Source organism: Ursus arctos, unplaced genomic scaffold, assembly GCF_023065955.2.
Source record: "Ursus arctos isolate Adak ecotype North America unplaced genomic scaffold, UrsArc2.0 scaffold_7, whole genome shotgun sequence".
NCBI lineage: Eukaryota > Metazoa > Chordata > Mammalia > Carnivora > Ursidae > Ursus > Ursus arctos.
Window position 1 is genome coordinate 23,143,557 of NW_026623089.1, and position 21,768 is coordinate 23,165,324.

The following is a 21,768-nucleotide window of genomic DNA, read 5'->3' on the forward strand; positions in this document are numbered from 1 at the left end:
CTTCCTTAAGGCCCTACTTCCCAATATGGTCACATTCTGAGGTGCTAGAAGTTAGGGCTTTGACATATGAATCTCAGGGTGACACACTTCAGTCCATGGGTCATGCAATGAGCGTGTGACCTAAACTTTACCAACTGGGAAATTTATCAGGAACTTTGAATTTTCAGTAACATGAGGATAGAAGAGATCATTGTAGTTCCTCCATTCCAGAGGAAACCCCCTGTAAGATACTATCTGCCAGGAACCCCTGGTAGGATACTGTCTGTGTTTCTTGATCCCTATCCCTCCAAAGCTGTCCTAGCTCCTGCCTCGTTCCAAGTTATGTTCTTCAAACTTCAGTTGGTTCCATGGGCTTCTGATAACCTTCCCATAAATTTTTTTTGCTTGAATTAGCCAGGAGCAGTGACTGTTTTCTGCAACCAAGAAACCTAATTGATACAATGTAATAAAAATATTTTTAATTTTTTAAAATATTTAAATTTGAGAAAGAGAATGTGCATGAGTGGGGGAAGGGGCAGGAGGACAGGAAAAGAGAATCCCAAGCAGACTTCCCAGTTGAGCATAGGGCTCAACACAACGCTTGATCCCAGGACCCTGAGCTCATCACCTGAGCTGAAACCAACAGTTGCCCACCTGATTGACTCACCCAGGCACTCCTTAGATAACTTTTTTTTTTAAAGATTTTATTTATTTGACAGAGAGAGACAGCCAGTGAGAGAGGGAACACAAGCAGGGGGAGTGGGAGAGGAAGAAGCAGGCTCCCAGCAGAGAAGCCCGATGTGGGGCTCGATGTGGGGCCCGATCCCAGAACTCTGGGATCACACCCTGAGCCAAAGGCAGATGCTTAACAACTGAGCCACCCAGGTGCCCCTCCTTAGATAACTTTTTAAAAACCATTTAAGGCTTTGTTCACTGACCTCTGTGTAGGGGTTCCCCACCCCAGTGAGAGGCCCTCCAAAGACTGCAAAGCTGATAGGGGCTCTCCATAAACAGTTTTTGGGCCCAGAGAATTAGATTTCTATCCCTGAGTCAGGGATTAAAAGGGAAAAAAAAACAATTCAAGGGTGAATGGAACATTGACACATCTGAGTTTATAAAGTCCCCTCTGAATTTGAAGTTCGGGTGACCATGCATCCTCGTTTGCTGAGAAAGTCCTGCATCATGCTTGGTTTCCCAGAGTAATTATGAATAGTGCTCCATTCACCCCTATATGTGTCCCAGTTTGGATAAAAAATTATATGGTTACCTTATATTAAGTCCGTTTTGATCATTATCCTCAGTATCCAGAGCAGAGTCTATTGGAAAGCAAGTTTTCAATAAAAACTTTTTTTTCTTTTAAGTTTTTAAATTCTACTTCCTTTAACATATAGTGTAATGTTGGTTTTAGGAGTAGAATTCAGCGATCCATCACTTACATACAACACCCAATGCTCATCACAAGTGCCCTCCTTAATACCCATCACCCATTTAGCCTATACCTCTGCCAACATCCCCTCCAGCAACCATAAGAGACTATTAACTATAGAGCTCAATAAATACTTTTTAAATGAATGAATGAACAAAAGGGCTCTTGCCCCATTATCATCTACAGATGCGCATTTAATTATTTATTTTTCTTCTACTTGATGTCACTTGCTGGGTCTGTATCATTAAGCCAAGACGTTTTGGAAGGACAGCATCTTGCTACGGGGAGCTCTTAGAGACCCGTTTGGAAGCCTGCCATGTTCCTGTTAGCACCCATGGTAGTGGTGGCTGCCTCTTTAAAAGGGATGCATTGCAAGGCAAGGTGTGAAGCCCACCTGTTGTTAGAAAGTCTGCCAAGATCTGAGCTCCACTGGGCTCAGAATTCTTTCTCCCCCTACCTTCCCTCCCTACTGCCTGGATGAGGCTCCAACTTGATCAGTAGGCAACCAACATGCCACTAATTAGGAGGCACAAGGCATAGCAGAGGATGATTAGCTCATGATGAGCACACACTGCCTAGAGTTGTCTTGTTACCATTATAAATAGATTAGAAATCTGGGGAGCATCTGTATTTTCCCCTCACAGAGGAGAATCTGAAATTGACAGGTTGAAATGAGAATGTGTCAAGTAAAGCTTTAAAACTTTATTTCTCTAGACTCATCTCTCTCATCTTCCTCCCTCTGTGCCCCTCCCACAAAATATCCCATCTGCCAATGGAAGAAACCCAGCAATTCTCTAATTGAACCGTAAGATTTTGGAAGGTCAGTGCCTGGAAACCATTCTGGTGCTCTGAGGACCAGGTGTGTGTTTACGGAGACAATTAAATGCTTCCCAGGTGATTCTACCCAGAAACCAAGGAAGATAGATTAGTGACAAGAAAAACAATTCTGTTCTCTGTTGCTTCTTGTGTGGCCTTTCTCTTTCCATCCACCATGTTTGGACATACTCTTAATTGCAGCCAGTTCCTGGAGTAGTGACAGCAGTCACCGTCTGCAAGAGAGAAAGCAACAAAAGACTCTGCATCATAAGAAAGCGCTTCTGGGAGAGGCTCTAGGGAGGAGAAGTAGGACCTTACTGGGGAGAAATCCTTAGAGCCTAGCAGCTTTCAGCCCATGGGATATTTTGGGCACAGATATTTCAGCTCAAGAAGTCTCTATTCTTCTGGGAGCAGACCACATACTTTCTCAGGAGCAAATCACTGAAGGCCCCACTTTATCTGGTTCGTTTCTAATAGCTGCAAACAGTGCTGTTCCCCAGATACTGAGCTGTAATGACAGATGGCATGTGTGCCTGTCATGATCTATTTTCCTCTGTCTTTGGTTGACATTTTGAAAAGAATCTGCATCTTGTGCTCCCTCTCTGAAAGAACTCTCCTTGAGCTGTGACCAGAGTTGAAGGCAAGAAACATGTCCTTGGTACCTTCAGATACATAAAAATGTATATTTTTACAAATAATTGTTTCATTTGATTCTTTTTCAATGTGTGACAATAAAGGAACTCAAGTCAGGGACCCTAAGAGAAGCTTTGAGGGACCCCAGAACCTGGCACTGCACACACCCTCACAAAAGCTTTGTATGAAAAGGGAGAATAAACAAGAAGCAAGTTACGTTATAAATTCTGGAGCCCCCTCCGCCCCCACAAGAAAACCCCATAAACGAGCAAGGGCAAACTGTTTTGGTCCCAATACCATGGCTATCTCCAGAGCATTGCCGCATTTGGGAAGACTGAGCATATTTCAGAACCCGAGAGCCTGTAGTCTTTAATTTTATGAGGTATTCTCGGCAGCCCTGATTAGAAGTACCCATTTCTTGTCCTTGCTATATGTCTGTTACCAGAGTCAGGTTTTTGGGCCCACCATGATAGCAACTAGGCCAGACCCAAAAGTCAAAGGTACACTGGAGCTACAGCAGCCCCCCACCTTATAATTTAAAAAAAAAAAAACAAAAAACCCACAGAAAGTCCTTAGACTGACCTCCCCAAGAACAGCGGAGGCCCTGCTTATATAAAGTCCCCACCTAAGTTCCCACTCTAGTCCAATATGCTAATAAGGGGAAGAAAAAAAATGCCTCATCCTGATTGGCTGGAAGGGCCTCGTCCTGACTGGTCGATATTGGCAGGCAACTCAGGCCGCTCATTGGTGGTTTTGGAATTAGGGTCCTCTGTTTTAAGTCCGGCTTGTGTTTGGGGCCGCATCCGGACTCTGCTTCGCAGGAGAAATTTTTGACAATAACAGCAAATAGAAAGTGCCCCAAGTGCATAATGTTTTCCACTTGGGGTTTTGCTCCCATGGTCCCTAACTATCTCACAAGGAAAATTAGATCAGTTCTATATATTAAAAAAGAAAAAAAGCAATAAAAGGAGCTGTGACCTCTGGGATTAAGGTGTAAATAGCTGATTTTAACCAAAGTTCTCTTCCTTCTGAGGGGGAGTTGAGGAGGATGGTATGTCTTCCCAGGTAATTCTGATTCTTTCCCTGAAAGTAGAGCCCTAGGTGAGAGTAGGTAAGAGACTGGTCAGATAATTTTTACAACTTGAGGCCAGGGAGGACAGAGAAAGGGGATCAGCACAAAAGAACTTGGGCTTCTCAGGTTCAATTCATTATCTGTCAAGCCATTAGTTATTTTGGGTGTTTTTTACCCAAATTATTTCATTTCATCTGGGTTCCAACCCTGTGAGGTAGATAGATGTCATTATTGTCAATTTATAGACAGGGAAATTGGCCCCTGGTTATGTCATTATAACTCTCTGGGCCTCGGACAATGAAAAAGTAATGGAGTTTTATTGAGACTTCTAGTCTCTGAATAAACTGAGCTCTAGCTAAGGCTCTCCTCCCGTTTTTGTGTACAATGTGCCGTTGATTCTGCTCCGAAGGAACCTACATCTCATCATGATATACGGCCTGAGAACACAGAAGCAAAGAGCATTTTGAAGGGCACTCTGCTACCGTAAAGTTAATGGTAATTAAACCAAGTTTAAGGGACATCAAGACACAGTAGTACCCGGGAGGTCATTGTTGGGCTACATCTGGTCCCCTTTGGCAGTACCGTTGGAGTAGACAAGAGAATTTGGCAGGATCTGGTGTGTGTGTCAGGATGAGGCATTCCCATTGCTTATGTTTGCTCTCTGGCCTTCTTCCCTCTGAACGAGGCCAAGTGCTTTAAAAGGCAAGCAGCATAGCATGTGAAGCTGGGGCCTGGCAGCTGTCTGTTGACGGCCTTATTTCAGCCCAGTGAGGGAAGCAAGGGCATCAAGCCACGGGCTGCCAAACAAGTGGGTCAGCAGGGCAATGACATGTGGAGGGCTGTGAGCCACTGGATGATGAGGACGCTTGGGAAGTTAGTTCTAAACCGTTCTGGACACTGGAAATACAGGAGCCACCCTGGCATGACCATCAGGCTTTCCACTGACATTCAGTAACGTGTCGTTCAGCTTTGCCTTTGTCAGGAGGGTGTGTGGTGGGAAGAATACTGCCCTAACATCAAGAAGACGCGGGTCCTGTCTTCACCTCCACACTCATTTGCTGTCTAACGTTAGGGAAGTCACGTTGCTCTCTGCCTCCCAGTTTCCCCGTCTACAGAAGATGAGACGTCTCCGAAGGGTGCCCAGCCCAGTCATCTATCAGTTTTGGAATTGGCAATGTGCTCTTCGCACCTCTGTACATCAAAAGTAGCCAGTGAGGCAGGCCATAAAGTGTTTGCCTCTTGCAAATAAGAAATTGTGGTCCAGAGTGACTTGCTGAAAGTCAGAGATCTCCTAATTCCCAGCTTAATATTCTCTCCAAGGCACAATCCATCGCCACCTTGACTCGCAGTGTGTTTTTGTTCCAGATAACTCAATCGGGTGACTCTCTCAGAGCTGCAACTGTTGCCCAGGAGGAAATGAGCCAGTTTGGAAGTGGTCTCACTTCTGCAGATGAAGGTGCCTTGTATCATGGTAACAGGAGCCAGGGGAGGTGCCTTTTCCCCGCGAACTCTCCCTGAGCAATGTCAGTGGCGGAGAGAACAGTTACTCTCTGACTTCGCAGGAGAATCCTCAGTAGCTCTGCTTCAGGTGCTGAGAGCTGGGCTCCACCCTGAGTACTTCTGGGGGCTTGCTTGTTGGGTTTAGAATCTCCTGAAAGAAGCTAATTCCGATGAGAAACCCCGCAGAGAAATAACTACAAAGCCAATGACACTCTCCGCCACCTGCCTTTGCCTGTCTGCTGAGGAACCTGGCGGCCCTGCGCCAGCGGTGAATGCGCGGGCTCTCTCCCCAGCCCGGCGAAACCAGCTGACTACCGCTGTTTTACTTCCTATTTCACTTCTGTCCTTTATAATCCGGCGGAGCAATTTTATCAACCGAGTTTATCAACCCCGACGCAAAAGAACAAGGGAAGAACTCAGATCCCATGGGAATGCAGAAACTACTGCATTTGGAAAAATCACTTTTGACGTGGGATCAGAAATTTAGACATGGTACATTATTGGGGAAGCTCATTATAAACCCCTTCAAGATATGCAGGCATTTTATGTTACGAACCACTAGTTAGACCAAAAAAAAAAAAAAAACACAAAAAAACCACAAACCTGTTTATTTTAGAGGTACCATAAATGACATCCTCAATATTTGAGGAAGTTAACTTATATAGTAAAAATTGTTTAAGAAGGTGAGTATAACCCAAGAACTGTTACACCAAGAATAATACATCATTTTTAAATATATTCACACATCAAAAGAAAACTAAAGAAAACCTTGTTTCATCCTACATCTTAATCATTTGAGTTCAGAAAATATGATTCTGGAATGGTCAGCTCGCATCCAAAATATAGGAGCAAATTATTGACCAAAGCTCTCTGGCTTCTTGGGTTTCTGGGATCTATGGTACTTTATTACATAGTCTGAACACTAAAGAGATTAAAACATCTAACTTACAGCCCTTATGCTAAGTACGTACTTCATATCCCCTTATTACCCAATGTGGAGAAGAGCCGCTCACTCATTCTTCCAAATTCCTTACTCAGCAGTGGGCAAGAGAAGATCTGTTGCTGGTTGGATGCATCAAACAGCATTACAAAGATTAATAATAATAATAATTGTAGGGAAAAAAAAAGAATGTACGTCTTCTTGGTTCCCTCTCCTCTTTTCATTTTCTCTGCTAAGGTCTTCAAGGCCTGCGCTGCAGTTCTGTCTCCACTCAGTGGGATCTGATGCCGCTCTAAAGCCGTGTGGTTACCAAGCCTTCCACTCAGAAGTCCTGGCCACAAATATTAGGGTGGGATACTTGAAAATGGGCCTTCTAATGAAAGGTCCCCACAGGACCACAGAAAATGAGTAAGTAGTGTAGACTGAACTATTGTTACTACTGTTCCCAACACATCGTGCCCTCCCCTGGACCAGAATCCTATATCAACCTGTTGTCATGTAACTTAGTGGTGTCTTACACCAGGATGCAGAGCCTGTTTCCCTGGCCCACTGATGCTGGACATGGCCATGTGGTTTCCTTTAGTCAACAGAATGGAGATGATGGTAAAAGAACGACCGTTTTGAGCCAAGGCCTTACAGGCATAGAGTATTCTGTTGGCCTCACTTGGAATTCTGTAATCCACCCTGAAAAACCATGCCCTGGTTGGCTTCTGGTCCCAGAAGATGACAACTCAGGAAGCAAGCCTGGACCCCAGCTGAAGCCAGCACCCCGACTAGCTCAGGAGAGCCTGGTCAGTTTCAATGGAGTTCAGCCAAACCATAACCAACCTGGAGATTCATGAGTAAAACATGAGTATCTGGGTTACAGGCTATTTGTTTTGGTTTGGTTTTGGCCATGTAGCATTATTGCGGCGATACCTGACTGATAGCCATACATGAAGAAAACAGCCCAAAGAGAAAAATCTCAGCCGGGTATATAGCTTTGATGTACAAAAATACATTTATTTTCAACAATTTCAAAACCACTGTCTTTTTTTTTTACAGTAGAAATATTCAAATGGAACAATAAAATCAAGAACAGTATATGTACATATACTGTGTATATAGACATGACTCATGCATTTGTATTCCAGTATTTAGTACAAGTATTGCAATTGTCTGCCCCATTTAACCCTTGAAACAAAAAAGCAGGATCTTGAGAAGCACTCCTTATCCGGATCTATGCTGTAGCCAGTCAGACTGTTCTGAGTCGCATTCTCTCAGGGTCTCACAGAGAAGAAGGCGAACGATATCTCACAAAGATTCACAGGTACAAAAATCCGGCCTTTCCTCCCATATATATACAGGATATCATTGTGTAAAACAAGTGTTCTCAGGCTGAGCCTGAAGAGAAAACAATGCTACGGCATGGCTTAGAGTGACCCTACGGAACAGAAGTGGTGTGTGCGAATGGGTGGAGGGGCCGGGGCGCTGGGGACGAGAACGCTGGCTTTGAAAGCCGCTCGCCCCAGAGGCAAGAACTATCTTAAGGGAACTGAAGGCAGACATTTGACTTTAAGGAAGTTGTGTACACCTGACAAGCAAATAGCACAGCTTTGCTAAAATCATCTTTGACTAATATCATGAAAGTCTAGCCCCCTATTTGGCCTGCAAGGGCTTATACAGACTCGTGATGCCACTAATGCCACATTCCTCCCAACCGCTGTGACTCCTCCTGTGCCAAGATGAACTCACCAGGCCTCACCTGGTGCCCAGGGGACTTTTCTGAGCTCAAAATAGCCCAAGAATTCTCCAGAAAGATTACCCCTTTCCATGGAATCCAACCAGAAAGCAGAATCACTGTCTCTTTCAGATCTGTGGCCAAGCTTCTTTAGAGAAAACCCATCTTCTCAGGCTGACAAATACCCTGCATGCTTTCCTTTTGGAGGGGGGAAGCCTTGTTTCCCCACCTGCGTCTCACTTCGAAGTCTCCAGTGGGCTTCATCTCGCCACTTCTCCCAGGTCACCGATGGCACAGAAAGCCCCCCATGTTCTAGGATGTCACTCTAGTCCTTCCTTGACGACTTGTCCCAGAGAAGCCCTCCCCCCGCCCCCCTTTATATACACAAGTAGAAAGCAGCTATGGCATGGGCACAGCGATGCAAGAGTTAAGTGTGACAGACAACCGGAAAGCATCCAGAACCCAACACATCTCGCAGGCCTGGGGGTTGGTCAGCTCTGAGGGTGAGTGCATAAGCCACCACACGCGTCTTTCTTTTTTCTGTTTTCTTTTTTACTAAACATTAAATTATTTCTCAGGAAATAAAAAGCTATTTACATTGTAATTATATACAGTAAGCCGTCTGTAGCCTCGCTATTGACATGCACGAGGCAGGGCCTCATTCATTAAGGTGTGCACGCTTTCTGCAGCTACTTTCACTCCCCACCAACCCACCTCCTGCAGATCTAACTGGGAAATGGTGTGTGTTTCAGGTGTGTGTGTTGGGGGGAGAGTGTGGGTGGTGTTGGGGGGGAGGGGCACAGGAGAGGTTAATGAGAAGCCAACCCAACTTAAAAAAATAAAAAATAATTTAAAAAAAGAAGAAAAAAGACCACTAGGAAAAAGACAGTCCTCACACAGTCAGTGGCAGAATAAAGCAAGAAGGCCGTGGGAAGATGCGTCCTTTGCCCTTAGCACAAATACAGCCATTTATTCTTTTTGTCTCATTTTAATCAGCTAAGAATGCCTTTTGCCTCCCAAAGCTAAGCATCTGCCTGCTATTTATGAAGGGGCCCTTGGTAAACAAAAGGTAAAAAAGACATTTTCATTTTTCCATAATAATAGTCATAGTGATCATCAAAAATAAAGTCAGAAAGATGGCTGAGCACGTGGCTGGTTGGTACTAAACGCTAGTGCAGTTGGGGATCTCCTTTGTGCTTTCGCTGTTTGCAATGGTGGCAATGCCGCCTGCGGGAGAGAGAAGACAGACAGACAGAAAGAGGATGTCAATTTCACAAGGGCACGAATCTTCGTCTGTTTTATTTACTGTTACATACCAAGCCACCTTGAGCAGGTGGTTAGTAGGTGTTTATATAATGGAACACCTGGCTAGCCTATCCTACCAGCTCATTGGCTTCTTCTGTCACCTATGCTTCAAGTGTCCACCTCTCACACCAGCACACGAGTGGGGAGCAACGCCTTGCCATCTTACACGCCACTGACGACGACCGTAAGAGCTGTGTAAGTGAACACGGACTCTGTGGCAGGCTCTGTGCTAATGACATACTCTCATTTCGTTATCACCACAATTTTAGAAGGTAGGTACTATTATTCCCACTTCACAGATGAGGAATATGCTAGAGCCCACTTTTATGTGGTTATTAATTAGGACATCTGCTGCTTTTGCTTCATAGAAAAAAAAATCTCAACAGTAATGGAGAGTTGGCCTTATCCCTCCCCCACTCCGACTCCAGCACTTTTGATCTTGGTCTACTTTTAAGGGGAAAAAAAAAAAAAAATCTGCCACTTTCATGTGGCCAGAGGTGGCAGACAAATTTAAAAACACAATTATGTCTCTGTAGCTAGCTGTTTCCCACCCCCTCCAGTCTGGCAGGAGCTGAAGGACAGGCCATGTGAGCTGACTGCCCTCGAGTTCGGAGGACAGAGGACACAGGAGCTTGGTGATACCAGCACACATACCTATGACCCGGGTGTCCAGCTCTTTGTCCAGCAGTTCCTCGGGCTCGGTGAAGTCACTGAGTGTGATTTTGGGGGCGTTTTCACTTTGGCTCACTGACCCAATCATCTCCTGCTCCTTGTCGTGTTGGACTTGAGCATAGAAGTTAATCCAGGGGATTTTCCTACAAAAATCAAATTATGATCACAGGGTACACCAAACTTGAGCCACTGGGAGGTTCTGGGTCACAAGGGGAAGGAAGAAGCTATTTGTAGGACAGGCCAATATCTGGAAAAGGGGCTGGTCACCCACTGTGGCCATGAGGCCAAGAAACACAAGGCCAGAGACCAGATGCCCAGGGGAGATGTAAACCACAAAACTCCCTGGAGATGGCACCTTCTTCTGGAGTAAACCGAACAGGTGTCAACAGAAGGGCAATGCTGCTGAGCAGATATGCGCTAAAACCCTTAAAAGACTTGTCCGTTATCAAGTTTTACAAGGAGCTGGACTTTCACACACATAAGGTTGTGTCACAGAGAAAAGACATCTTTTTCTAAAGTTGTATCAACTTAATCAATTCACATTGGTTTCCTTTATGAAGAGCCAAGAAAGAAAAGGCTTCTAGCCATTGCTACTATCTTCAGAACACCACCTGTGGGCCAAAGATCTTAACTACTTGGATAGTCAGTTTCCTCATCTGCTGGGTGGGAGTAATAATAGCTTCCTTGTAGGGTTGTGGAGAGGATTAAGGCAAGGATTAAAAGAAGCTAAATAATCTCCTTCAAAGACACAAAAGGTTGTAGGTCTGGAAACAAGGCAGAAAGACTTAAGGTTGGAGGAGCAGCCAGTTGAGATTGGAATTTTCTTGGAGGATTCATCTTCTGACCCCTCTCCATATTCCCTGGCCCACTGGGTTCCAGGCCTATAGCCCGCTGTGAACTCCTTTCACCAAGTGCTTCTCAGACTTTAATGTGCTTATTTCTCACCCAGGTTCTTGCTAGCGTGCATTTGTGACTGGATAGGTCTGGACAGGATGGGGGGAAGCAGCACATTTCTGCCAAGCTCCCAGGTGATGCTGAGGCTGCTGGTCTGAGCCCCAAACTTTGAGTTGCAAGAACCTAGTACATTAAACTTGTCCCCACCTTGGGGACTTGGAACCAGCTGTTCCCTCTATAACACTCCCCCTTCTACTCTTCTCATGATGGTATCCTTTTTGTCCTTCAGAACTTGGCTCTGAGAGGCCTCTCCAGACCACCCCACCTCTCCTGTGAAAAACATAGAATTATGGGACAGTGTTTATGAAAGAAATGAATAGGGTGCTGGGTTTAGGGCAATGTAAGAGGCAAGTCTGCTGTGTGCTGGGTCTATATTCTCTGTCTTCTCTGCTGTACGTGCAACTTAGCACAGTGCTTGGTACATGGTTGCTATTCAGTATTTGTTGAGTGAATGAATAGATAACCTCAAAACTTGTGCTCTTTCTACTTTCATATATTTGATCCTCAAACAAAAAGACCATGATTTTACCTTGGGATATTATCTCTAGAAGAGACCTCTCTTACCCCATTAAATGATGGGGAAATTGGATTAACATCCAGACATCCTGAAGCTGATCACTGGTAATGATATTATTAAAACTTAAGGTATCTGACACCCATCCCAATCCAGAACATTCTGCACATTTCCTAAAGGAGAATCACTCTGTTGCCCTATGACCAAGCAGTGGTGTTTTCAAGCTTCTATACTCTCTTCCCTACTCCAGCCCCAACAAGGTAGAGTATGGGGTCATTTAATGAGGTTAGCTTATAGCTAATTCATTAGGAGAGATTCCAAAATAGGTATGAAACATGGGTAGTTCCTACCACTCCTTTATGTTGTTTTTGTTTCTTTGATGGTTGGTTTTCATACATTAAGAGAGGTGTCCTTGTGACTCCTACTGGTCTAAACCAGCTTAACATAATTTACAAGGACCTTAAGTGAATAGATTCTATTTGAGGCAGCAGACCGCAGGCTCTCGAAATATGTACAATTAAAAATTCATGCTGGCCCTTACTTTCCTCTTATCTAAATAGAAATGCCGCCTAATGACTTAACATTTCTTCTAATCATGAAAACACATATTACTCATGAATGGTGGGATCAGCTGTAATATTTATTAGGTGCTGGAGGCGGTCGAGCTCTTCCTGATCCCACAAGTCTGTGTACTTCAGAGCTCTAGCCAGAGTTCACTGCCTCCCCCTTGCTGCTTTCCTAGCAATACCTGGGAGGATGTGGATAAATCTGCCCTTACAAAGACTGTTCACTTTATTTCAATATCTAAACAACAGGCAGATTTCTTCAACATTTTTCATAGATGGGTGGGAGGGGAGAAAATTTTATGTCATCATGTGCACATTTTAAAAACTTATCAAATTGCTTTACATATCTTAATATATGCACCTGAAGGACTATGAGAGAGTATCAGACTAAGCCCTATTTTTGCAGGTAAGAAAGGTGGGAAATAAAGAGATTCAGGGGCCTCTCTTGGCCTACACATTCATGTAGGTCTTAATAGAGAGGGAAGATGATCAACCGAATCGCCCATGAAAACTTCAGTTTTTGTTTGCTCCAGCTCTAAGTGTTAGGAGCCCGTGGGAGGCAATTTAGGTCTCCCTAAATTTCTCTGAAGCAAGTAGGCTTCAGACTGTGATTAGAGACTTGCTAAGGGAAAAAAAAAAAAGCTAGAAAAACATATAAAAGCTCAAAAGTTTTCTTGGATAACCAGAGAAAAACAGATCTACAGTATAGAAAGAAAGTCTTGTTAGGCAGAATTTTCAGATAAGGAAAGCCATGTCATAGTGATTTCTAATTACTTTGTCTAAACTTCAGAAAATAACTGTCCCAGAATAAGATCAAATATGAGAAACAGGGTGATATTTACTTAAGGAAAGCTTGGGGTTCATGGTGGCTCTCTTCTCCTTCCTCTCTTAAGTGACCACTTGGGGCATTGAGACTGTTTTCAGTGCCTGGCACATAGTGGACACACCGTAAATGTTTGCTGGATGAATAAGTGGTTTAATGAGTTAATGCTGATGATTACACCGAGAAAGCGTTGGGTCTGAAAACTCCGTGTGGCCAGCGATCTAGAAACAGAAACAGAACTGCCCTTTCTCTAGATGTACTGAATGTTTGCTAGCCAGGGGCAGAAATTGAAATTTGAATTAATTAAAGTGAAATACAATTTAAAATTCAGTTCCTCAGTCACACTAGCGGTTACTGCATTGGACAGTACAGCTTACGGAGCATCTCGTCATCGCAGACAGTTCTATTGGACAGTGATTAAAGCAGCAAAGGAGCCTCTGGGAAGTGCAGATAAGAACCTGACCTCTACTCATTAGCAAGCCCAGCACCCTCCATAAAGCCATCACAAGAGTTCTAGGTGATGGGGAGGGAAAAAAGACCAAAGAAATTAAAGAACATCCAACAGGACCTCAACCAAAGGGCTTGAGCATTGGGAAGAAAACTTCCAGAAAAGGTAGCTAGACAAGAAAAGGTAACTGATGATTGGTAAGTGTACTTAGCTAATTCTCCTGTTCATCCAGTTTGAGTGGTGTCTGTTCCCCGTGGCCTTAGCTACACGATTCACTGTCAGGGACACAGAAAGAGTTGGCTGATATTGGGAAACTATAGAGGCAGAATAATTCAGAGATGTCATTAGCTGGCAGAGATTCAAGAATTCCAATGTACACGTTTAGAGATGCCTACATGAATAGCTTCACTATCTAGGGAGTTTAGCAGCATTTGTAACAGAACAGAACATTTCCTAAGTCACAGGATGTCTTGCCTTAGTTTGCAGATGCCTGACACAAATACCTTTCTGCAGGACTTCTACTGGCTCTTGTCCTCCCCAACCATGAGGTTTTAGAAGCCAGAAGGTGACAAATTTGGTTTAGCTGCTCTTCAAGCTCCAGCAACCACCAGGCTTCTCCACAATCAAATCTTTGGATGGATAAAGGTGTGCTTTGCACGTAACTGAAGTACACCCACAAATGGGTGTTGCCTTCACTGGACTGTTTCTATATGGAATCTTTGTTCTCTACTTGTGGTACGAAGGTTTGTTCCCATCTTCAAAGGCAACATGGGCACATGGGTTCACATGTCTTGATCCAAGGGGGTATGAACTCACACACTGGTCTATTAATTGAGTAGGAAGGTAAACCTCACTCTGTCCTGATATGAAGGGTGTTGGAGGCTTCCTGCTAGTTCGGTAATGCTGAGATGTATATTGAGGAAATCCCACGTTCTGAAGCCTGAGGCATCCACGAGAGGGCCGCTAATGAGGTCCGAGGGAGAGGGTGGAGCGAATCACCTCTACAACTGATGGCTTTCACAATCTAAAAGCATTACCTTCAGTGTCTAGAAAGACTCCCAGGACCAAGTTTTGCTTTCAGAATAATCAATGATATTTTTACTCTAACCAGTCTTTCTGTGAAGCACATTTCCGTGCCACTGATGCCATTTTTTTGAGAACCCACCATGGGCTGTGTTGTGACACAGAAGGCACCTTCGGAGGTCACGTTCTCTGTTACCTATAACAGCTTAGCCTTGTTGACTATTTAGTATGTACCAGGTATAGATGTTATTATATTTAAACTGCACAGCAAGCCTATTAAGTAGTGTTTTCTCCATTTTACAGATAAAGAGACTAAGGCTTAGGGAGGCAGATTCAATTGCCCAAAGCTACAAATGCTAAGTTAAAATTGGGTCTGTCTTATTACAGAGTCCATACTCTGAATCAGGACATCTCTTGGTAGAAGTATTACATTATTCAAATAATGCTACAGAATTATTGATTTCAATTTCATGTTTTAATAAGTATCCTGTCGTGTCACCCCTCCTGTGGCCTTCAAACATAATTTCCGAATACATGTGAAGTTTGGTCTTTCCTGATCAATTGCCCTTTAGAAACAGGAAAAAGAGGAAGAAGAGGGAGAGGGATAAAGGTTGAATATCTTTAGCATGCAAATTTACACGGAGAGACCAGGTAGCTGCAACAAAAGATAAGAAAACTGTGTGTGTGTGTGTGTGTGCACGCGCACACGCACGTGCACATGTACATGTGTGTGCCTATGTGTGCACCAGATTTCAGCTGCATTTTGTCTACTTAACCACCCTAAATGGGTGGTAAGCTGTAGAAAAGATCTCCTGAATATCCAAGACCTTACTTTAGAAATTTAGGTGAGGTTTAAAAATTCTTTCCACTTCTCTTGAAGAGAATAAATTGATTTCATAGGCTATCCCTTATTTTCCTAACTCAATACACCCATAAATTGGATAGAGTTCAGATTCTTAAACCCATTTATTCCTTGACCCTCAACCATTCCTGCTTTCCCCCAATGCCAAACAGAGCTTCAAAAGAATTAATTTCATATATTTGGGATGAGTCTAGGAATGTTGGCTATAGAAAGAATCAGCTCCCAAGAATCTAGCCTCACTCTCAAAACGGAGTGATAGTAGCACATACCTTTTGAACTTGTAGATCAGAAACACAGCCAGACCGACAAACACCACTGACAGGAGCATAAGCATGGCTGAGCTGCTGTGCCCAGCACTGGAGTCCACCAACGGCGCTAGGGGGAAAAAGCAGACCGCTCACTTGGAAGCTGCTAGATGGAGGGAGTTCCCACCAGAGAAAGGAGGTCAGCTCATGTCCCATCCTTATACCCAGTCTCCAACTGCCCTGCTCTGTGTGCGATCCAGGCACGGGAAGCTTGGTTTCAATGATGAAAACAGTATCCTCAGTCACAACTTATCAGCTTATCAAGACGCGTAAACTCCTCTGCTCCACCCAGAGAAACTTACTGTTCTTGGTATAAACTGAGTAATGTGTATTTAGCTAAGGGGAGTAGAAGAGGGGCTTGAATGCTCTTTCTCTTAGAAGGCCCGAGTGCCTGTCAACATAATTATGGGTGGCCCATTGGGAACTCTGGATTAAAAATTCATGCAATGCTTCATTCTTTTCCTTTCCACAGTTCTGCTAAAACACTGCTGGGTGGGCACATTTAGAACCTCCACATCTGAAAAGTCTTACATTAATAAGAGATATTTAGCAAAGAGGCTCTCCTGGAGAGCCAGTAGTGTGTGCCCCATGGGACATACCCTTTCAAATGCCTTTACAAATCAATCACTAGAGCTGATCTCTGTACTCATTCAGATTTACCTGTTGTAAATCAAAAGGAGTTTTAAAGTTATCTCATGTGGCCCCACAACCAAGATTCATGGAATTGGAGAACTGAAGAAAGTAAGAGACCCTGAGGACTACCCACTATAATCCTGACTGTTGCAAATAAAAAAAAAAAAGAAACAAACAAACAAACAAAAAACAATTAAGTCAAAGCCCAAGGAAATTGCAGATTTCCCCCCAAGGTCATCCAGGGATTCAGTAGCAAAGCCATAGCTTCTAATGAAGTCTTCTTGGCACCTCAACAGGAAGCCCCAAGAAAGACGTGATTAATCTTTCATAACCATCACTACATACAAGGGTCCTGCCCACAAAGTTATTTTCAGGCATTTGCGGAGAAGCGTCTGCTAATGATCTCCTCCCTTTTCCCCCCAGGATAACAGATCACCATCCTCATTTCCCCCTGGATCCCAGCAGGAACTCACCTAATGTCAGCTGTGTGACATACACAATGACTTGAACCCCTGGCTTCAGCTCAAACTGCACCAAGTTTTGGTTTAGAGCATTAAACAGCATCTCTACAATCTGGAAAAAAAAAAGAGAGAGAGAGAGAGAGAGAGAGAGAGAGAGATAGAAGTGCACAGGAAGACATGACATGAGATAGTCCTTCATGGAGCAAGAAACCAGGGTCAAGAGGCAAACAGTGACCAGGTTCAATCGGCAGACAGGATATTGGGACATTCTCATCAATCTGGTTCGCACAGCCCTTGGAGCCCTGTGAGGCCAAGGAAGTAGTTGGTGTTATTCGCTTATACTGGCGAGCAGAGTGAGACAGAGAGTGGATTGTCCAAAGTCCCTGAGCGAATTACAGTTGATAACAGACATCGATGCTTCGCTCAATCTCTGGTTCAGTGCTTTTTCATCCATGCCTTTATAACTCACCGTAGCACAACCTATTGTGGTTTCCAATGAAAGGACGTCAACCCATCATTAGTTCTTTAATCTAATGAAGTAACACACACAGGGTAGAGCAGCCCCTGCCAGGATTAAAGCCGGGATGTTCCTCCCCAGCCCACTCCTCTGCTTTTTCTCTTTCGGAGACAATGGGAGGCAGACATCAAAGCAGACGCTGCCTTCTTTTTATGGGATAATTTTTCCTCTTTACTTTTCCCCAGCAAGTCTCGGAACACATAACATCGATTTAATCACTCTGTAATTCCCACATGAAAGCGAGGCCGACTTGGGCTGTGGTCCCTAACTCTTATCTGGCTGTACGCGCCTTAATATCACAGCTGCTATTCATCACCGTAATTACCTATTTATCTAAACGGATGGATATTGTAGCTTCCAAGTATAGTTCACACATGCCACTTGCTATTTCAGAATAAAGAGGTCTTGTAAAAGTGATGTATGCACTGAGAGGGTGAATTTATTTCTGGCCAGCTTGGATATGCAGCCCTGCACGGCGAGGATCTGCTTCATTATCCGGCTGCACGGACTGTGCCTGTGTCTGTCCTGCCCAAGGAGAACAGTCGCCGGCCGTGGGGACGAGGTAGCAGCCAGGTGAAGCGGAGGGACACAGATGTCTGCACAACGACTGCCTCGTGTGGGAGCAGATGTGGGCTTCGTGCCAACATTTAGAAGTCTCAAACTCACTTAGCATCATGGGAAGGCAGGGAAGCGAGCGGCACAGCACAAGCCCATGAGAGCCTGTAGGAGCAGGGACTGAGAGAGGGAGAACCAGCTCCTTTACTTCAGGGATCGCGTGCCCATCACAATACACACGCCCCTTCAATGAGGACAGTAAACCACAGTCCCTTTGGACATGCTATTTCCTTAGTCAAAACACAATGAAGCAATCCATCTCTCTCCACAATGAAGCAGCTCATTTTCTCCTGAAGCAGAACCTTAGATGGACCGGGATCTTTAAGGACAAGAAGCCTGTTTTCCCAGAAATAGACAAGGACACTCAAATCCCTCCCTCCTTCTCCTGTGTCTGCCCCACCCCCCAGGGGGCAGGTCACTGAGCAGGAGAGCTGAGGAAGTTCCAGGAATGCCAACTGCTGGAACAAGGGCTGCTGGGCCGCCTTCCCTTCTCATGTGCCAAATGCTCCAGGCTGTGTGGTCATCTTCCGGGCAAGCCTGTTGTTCCTCACAGCCCCGGGTGCTGGACAGACGGACAGGCTGCCAGGCCAATGGGAGGACGCTCCCCCCATATTGCGGCTGGAGGTGCGGTTGTGTTCCCTTAGACGGGAGGTGCGGGCAAGTACCCCGACCAAGCGCTCTTTCACTTACTTGTTCCAGGTCCTCTTCGTTGCCTTTCCTCCTCTCCGTCAAGTTCTTGGGGGGAAGGATGAAGAGCTCTGCTGAAGTGGGGAGGCCAGGGAACACGGCCACTAGGATCTGGTCTTCTGGGACACCAGTTACCTGTGGAGACCACAGAGTAAAGCCATGGACGAGCCAGCCTCCCCGAGTCCGTGACAAGAAGCAGAACACACGCGGGTGTAAGGCTCATGTGTGTGCCGCCTTACACAACTTGTGAGGCACAGGGCCCGGTATATATCCAGACTTCCTTTCTGTTTCCCCTTGGAAGTGCTATGATTAGTCTCACCCCCTCCTCTGGCTCTTACATACATTTTCACTGCAACTAAAATACTACAGTGATTTTCAAAATATTGTTTGCTGCGAACACTGGCTAAACTCCTCCCATATTTTCCATTTTTTCTGCATGGAGAGGACTAGCACTTCTGGCAAAAACATGAACGTGCCAGCTGCAAACAAGGAATACGAGGTTATAAGCAAATGTGGGGAAATGCAAATTTAAAAAAAGAACAAGACAAGCAGTGCTATTTTCACTTACGAATGCAGGATTTTTGTATTAAGTCAAAATTGCTAATATTGGTGAGACTTTGGTTAAGAGGCTCTCTCATTTGCTGCTGGCAGCACTGAAAATCAATGCACATTGCCAATTTGCTTTTCAAAAGACTTACTTTAAGGCCATAAAAATATTCAGAGCCTTCATTCAGTAACTGTAACTTGGAGTGTTTGTCCTAAGGAAATGTTCCAAAATATAGAAAAAGCCACATACAGGAAGAAAAACATTATTTACAATAGCAAATAAATGGGGAAAAACTCAGATATGCAAAAACTTAAGTAAATAATGGTATAATCACCCGATATAATGTTATTTTACCATTACGATGATAATTAGTACAGTCAGCCAACATGGAAAAACACTTATGATAGCTGCATTCTGATCTATTTCCTTACATTTCTTTGGTTACAACCCTATAAAAATAAAAATGTGCAAGAGTAAAGAACCAAAATAAAGCACTAAAAGTTGTGTTAAGATGCTGAGATTGTGAGTGAATTTTTTTCTATTCCGGGGTATTTAGTAAAAGAACTATATTGCTTTTTGATAAAAACTTAAAGGAAGCTTCTCTCTGGAGGTAAATTCCTAAAATAAACAAAACTCTGAGTCACCCCCCCGCCCCCAATAAAGAGTGTGGTGATTCTTCCCTATGTGTCTCCAGAACCCCTCCTCTTCTTCTGCCAATTCAAATAGTGTAGGTTCTGATTTGGCAGAAACATCTGCCTCCTCCAAGAAGTCTCCCCTGACTATCTCCACCTCCAGTGACCTCCTCCAAGTTAGCCTCTCACGCTAAGCATTTCCAGACACCATGTGTACCACATTTCGGGGACTTAGATCATCTTGACTGTGACATGAATAAATCTGGCTGATACAATCTTTTCTCTGATAGGTTCTTATGAATGTTTACCCAAAACATTTCTGGGGGTCTTTGTGGCCAGCTCACTGTTCTGAAGATGCTTGCACAGAGTAGAGACTCAATAAACAGTTGCTGGATTGAATAGAAGTGGAGGGGTTGTTTCCCATCAGCTCAGTTCTGATTCTTATTTGAGACCAGGCTCAGAGATTGGAGTTCATTCTCAGGGACATGATAAAAGTGAGAGCACCAACTTGTAGGGAACTGACAAGTGGCATTCAGAAGCCTGAAGAGTCCACCAAACACAGAGGATCCCTTGGAACTGGCTTTGCCAGATGCCTTGGTTTCCTGATGGGAGACGTGATCCCAAGTAGCTAGAAGTCTTGGTGCCCAAGTCTATGGGGCAAGGAGGCCTCATCCTAACCAGCCAGGGGAAGCAAGTCTCCGGAGACCATTCCGAAGGGCAAAGCACAGGGAATCACCCAATGGAGCGAAGGCCTGTGAGTGCCATTGCTGGGCTGACACTTCGTCCCAGGGAATAGTGGTCTCAGGGGGGGTCAGTCAGTTAGCAACCTCGGGGGGACTCTGGAGCTGTGTGTCTACATCCACTTAATCCCATCCAAAGGGATACTTGGGGACAGGTCCTCGTGAGATTTAAGGCCCAGGTATCAACCAACATGGCTGATTATTATTATTTATTAGAATTATTATTATAATTACCAAGTCTTTTATTAAAAAGCTGGTATGTTTTTAATACACACAATCATACAAAATATGTACAATTCTGGATGTTTCATAGTCACAGGCATACAAGAGCAGTCGCATTTCCATCCCTTTCTATGCATAATCTTTTTGTAAAAAGATTTCAGATGAACATCTTCTGGTAGACAACTCCCCACAGGAACGCTCTCTCACATCATTCTCTTTTCCTTCTTCTTCTTTTACATTTCTGTCAGCTCCTTCTCCAGGTCTTTCTCTGGATCCCTTCTCTGCCTTGGGGAGTGTCAACGTTCACGTGCGCCCTGCCCCCCACCCTCCTGGCGGGTCTAACCACCTCCACAGTCTCAGCTCCCACGTCTCTGCCTCCAGTCAGGGAGCATCCACTTGACCTTCAGAGCCATATTTTCGATTCCCCTGGTTATCTTCACCCAACTGTTCCTCATGTGCTCCAAACTCCCACTAAAAAATCACTCATCAGGGCCGCTGGGTGGCTTAGTCAGTTAAATGTCCGATTTTGGATTTCAGCTCAGGTCACATGATCTCAGGGTCATGAGATCGAGCCCCACATCAGGCTCTGTACTCAGCAGGGAGTCTGCTTGTCCCTCTCCCTCTGCTCCCCCCTGCCCCCAACTTGCTTGCTTTCACTCTCTGGCTCTCTCTCTCAAATCAATCCATCCATCCATCAATCAATCACACCATTACTGCTCCTTGAGCATGTTTCTCTGACATGGTCCAACTAAGGGCAAGGCCATCTCCTCCCTGCTCTGGAATCAGAAAGCTTCTCTTCCTCTCATTCCCACTACATACTATGTCACCAATTCTACTGTTCAACTTCCAAGTAACCTTTGAATCTTTCCTCTTTAAGATCTTGTTACCTCTGGTCCGGAGAACGGCAGTAGTCTTTTCACTGGTCATCTTTTGTGAAATTTCTCCCCCACCCTATTCACGTCCCACCTCAGCAACTCATCCTCTGTACTGTTACCAGAATAGGTGCTTGAAGATAAATCTATTTTCAGCATTTTCTGCTTAACGAAGAAAACATTTCCCCAATTCCCAGTGCCTACTGGGTGTCTGTTGGACCCCTGCAAGCTCCTCTGATGCTTCATGAGCTGCCCTAACCATCCTAGCTCAAGTCGAGACACTG

General features: G+C 44.6%; 1 protein-coding gene across 1 annotated transcript in view; it reads right to left on the reverse strand.

The window, feature by feature from the left end:
• Window positions 1–7,414: 7,414 nt before the first annotated feature.
• Window positions 7,415–21,768, reverse strand: part of SORCS3 (sortilin related VPS10 domain containing receptor 3) — a 568,094-nt gene continuing 553,740 nt past the window's right edge. Inside the window, exons 23-27 of the mRNA XM_057308491.1 lie at window positions 18,475–18,606; window positions 16,665–16,764; window positions 15,523–15,628; window positions 10,046–10,206; window positions 7,415–9,313 (exon numbers count right to left, since the gene is read on the reverse strand). Of these exons, the coding sequence (XP_057164474.1) occupies window positions 9,249–9,313; window positions 10,046–10,206; window positions 15,523–15,628; window positions 16,665–16,764; window positions 18,475–18,606 (564 nt within the window). The 3' untranslated portion in view covers window positions 7,415–9,248. The remainder of the gene's footprint in view (window positions 9,314–10,045; window positions 10,207–15,522; window positions 15,629–16,664; window positions 16,765–18,474; window positions 18,607–21,768) is intronic.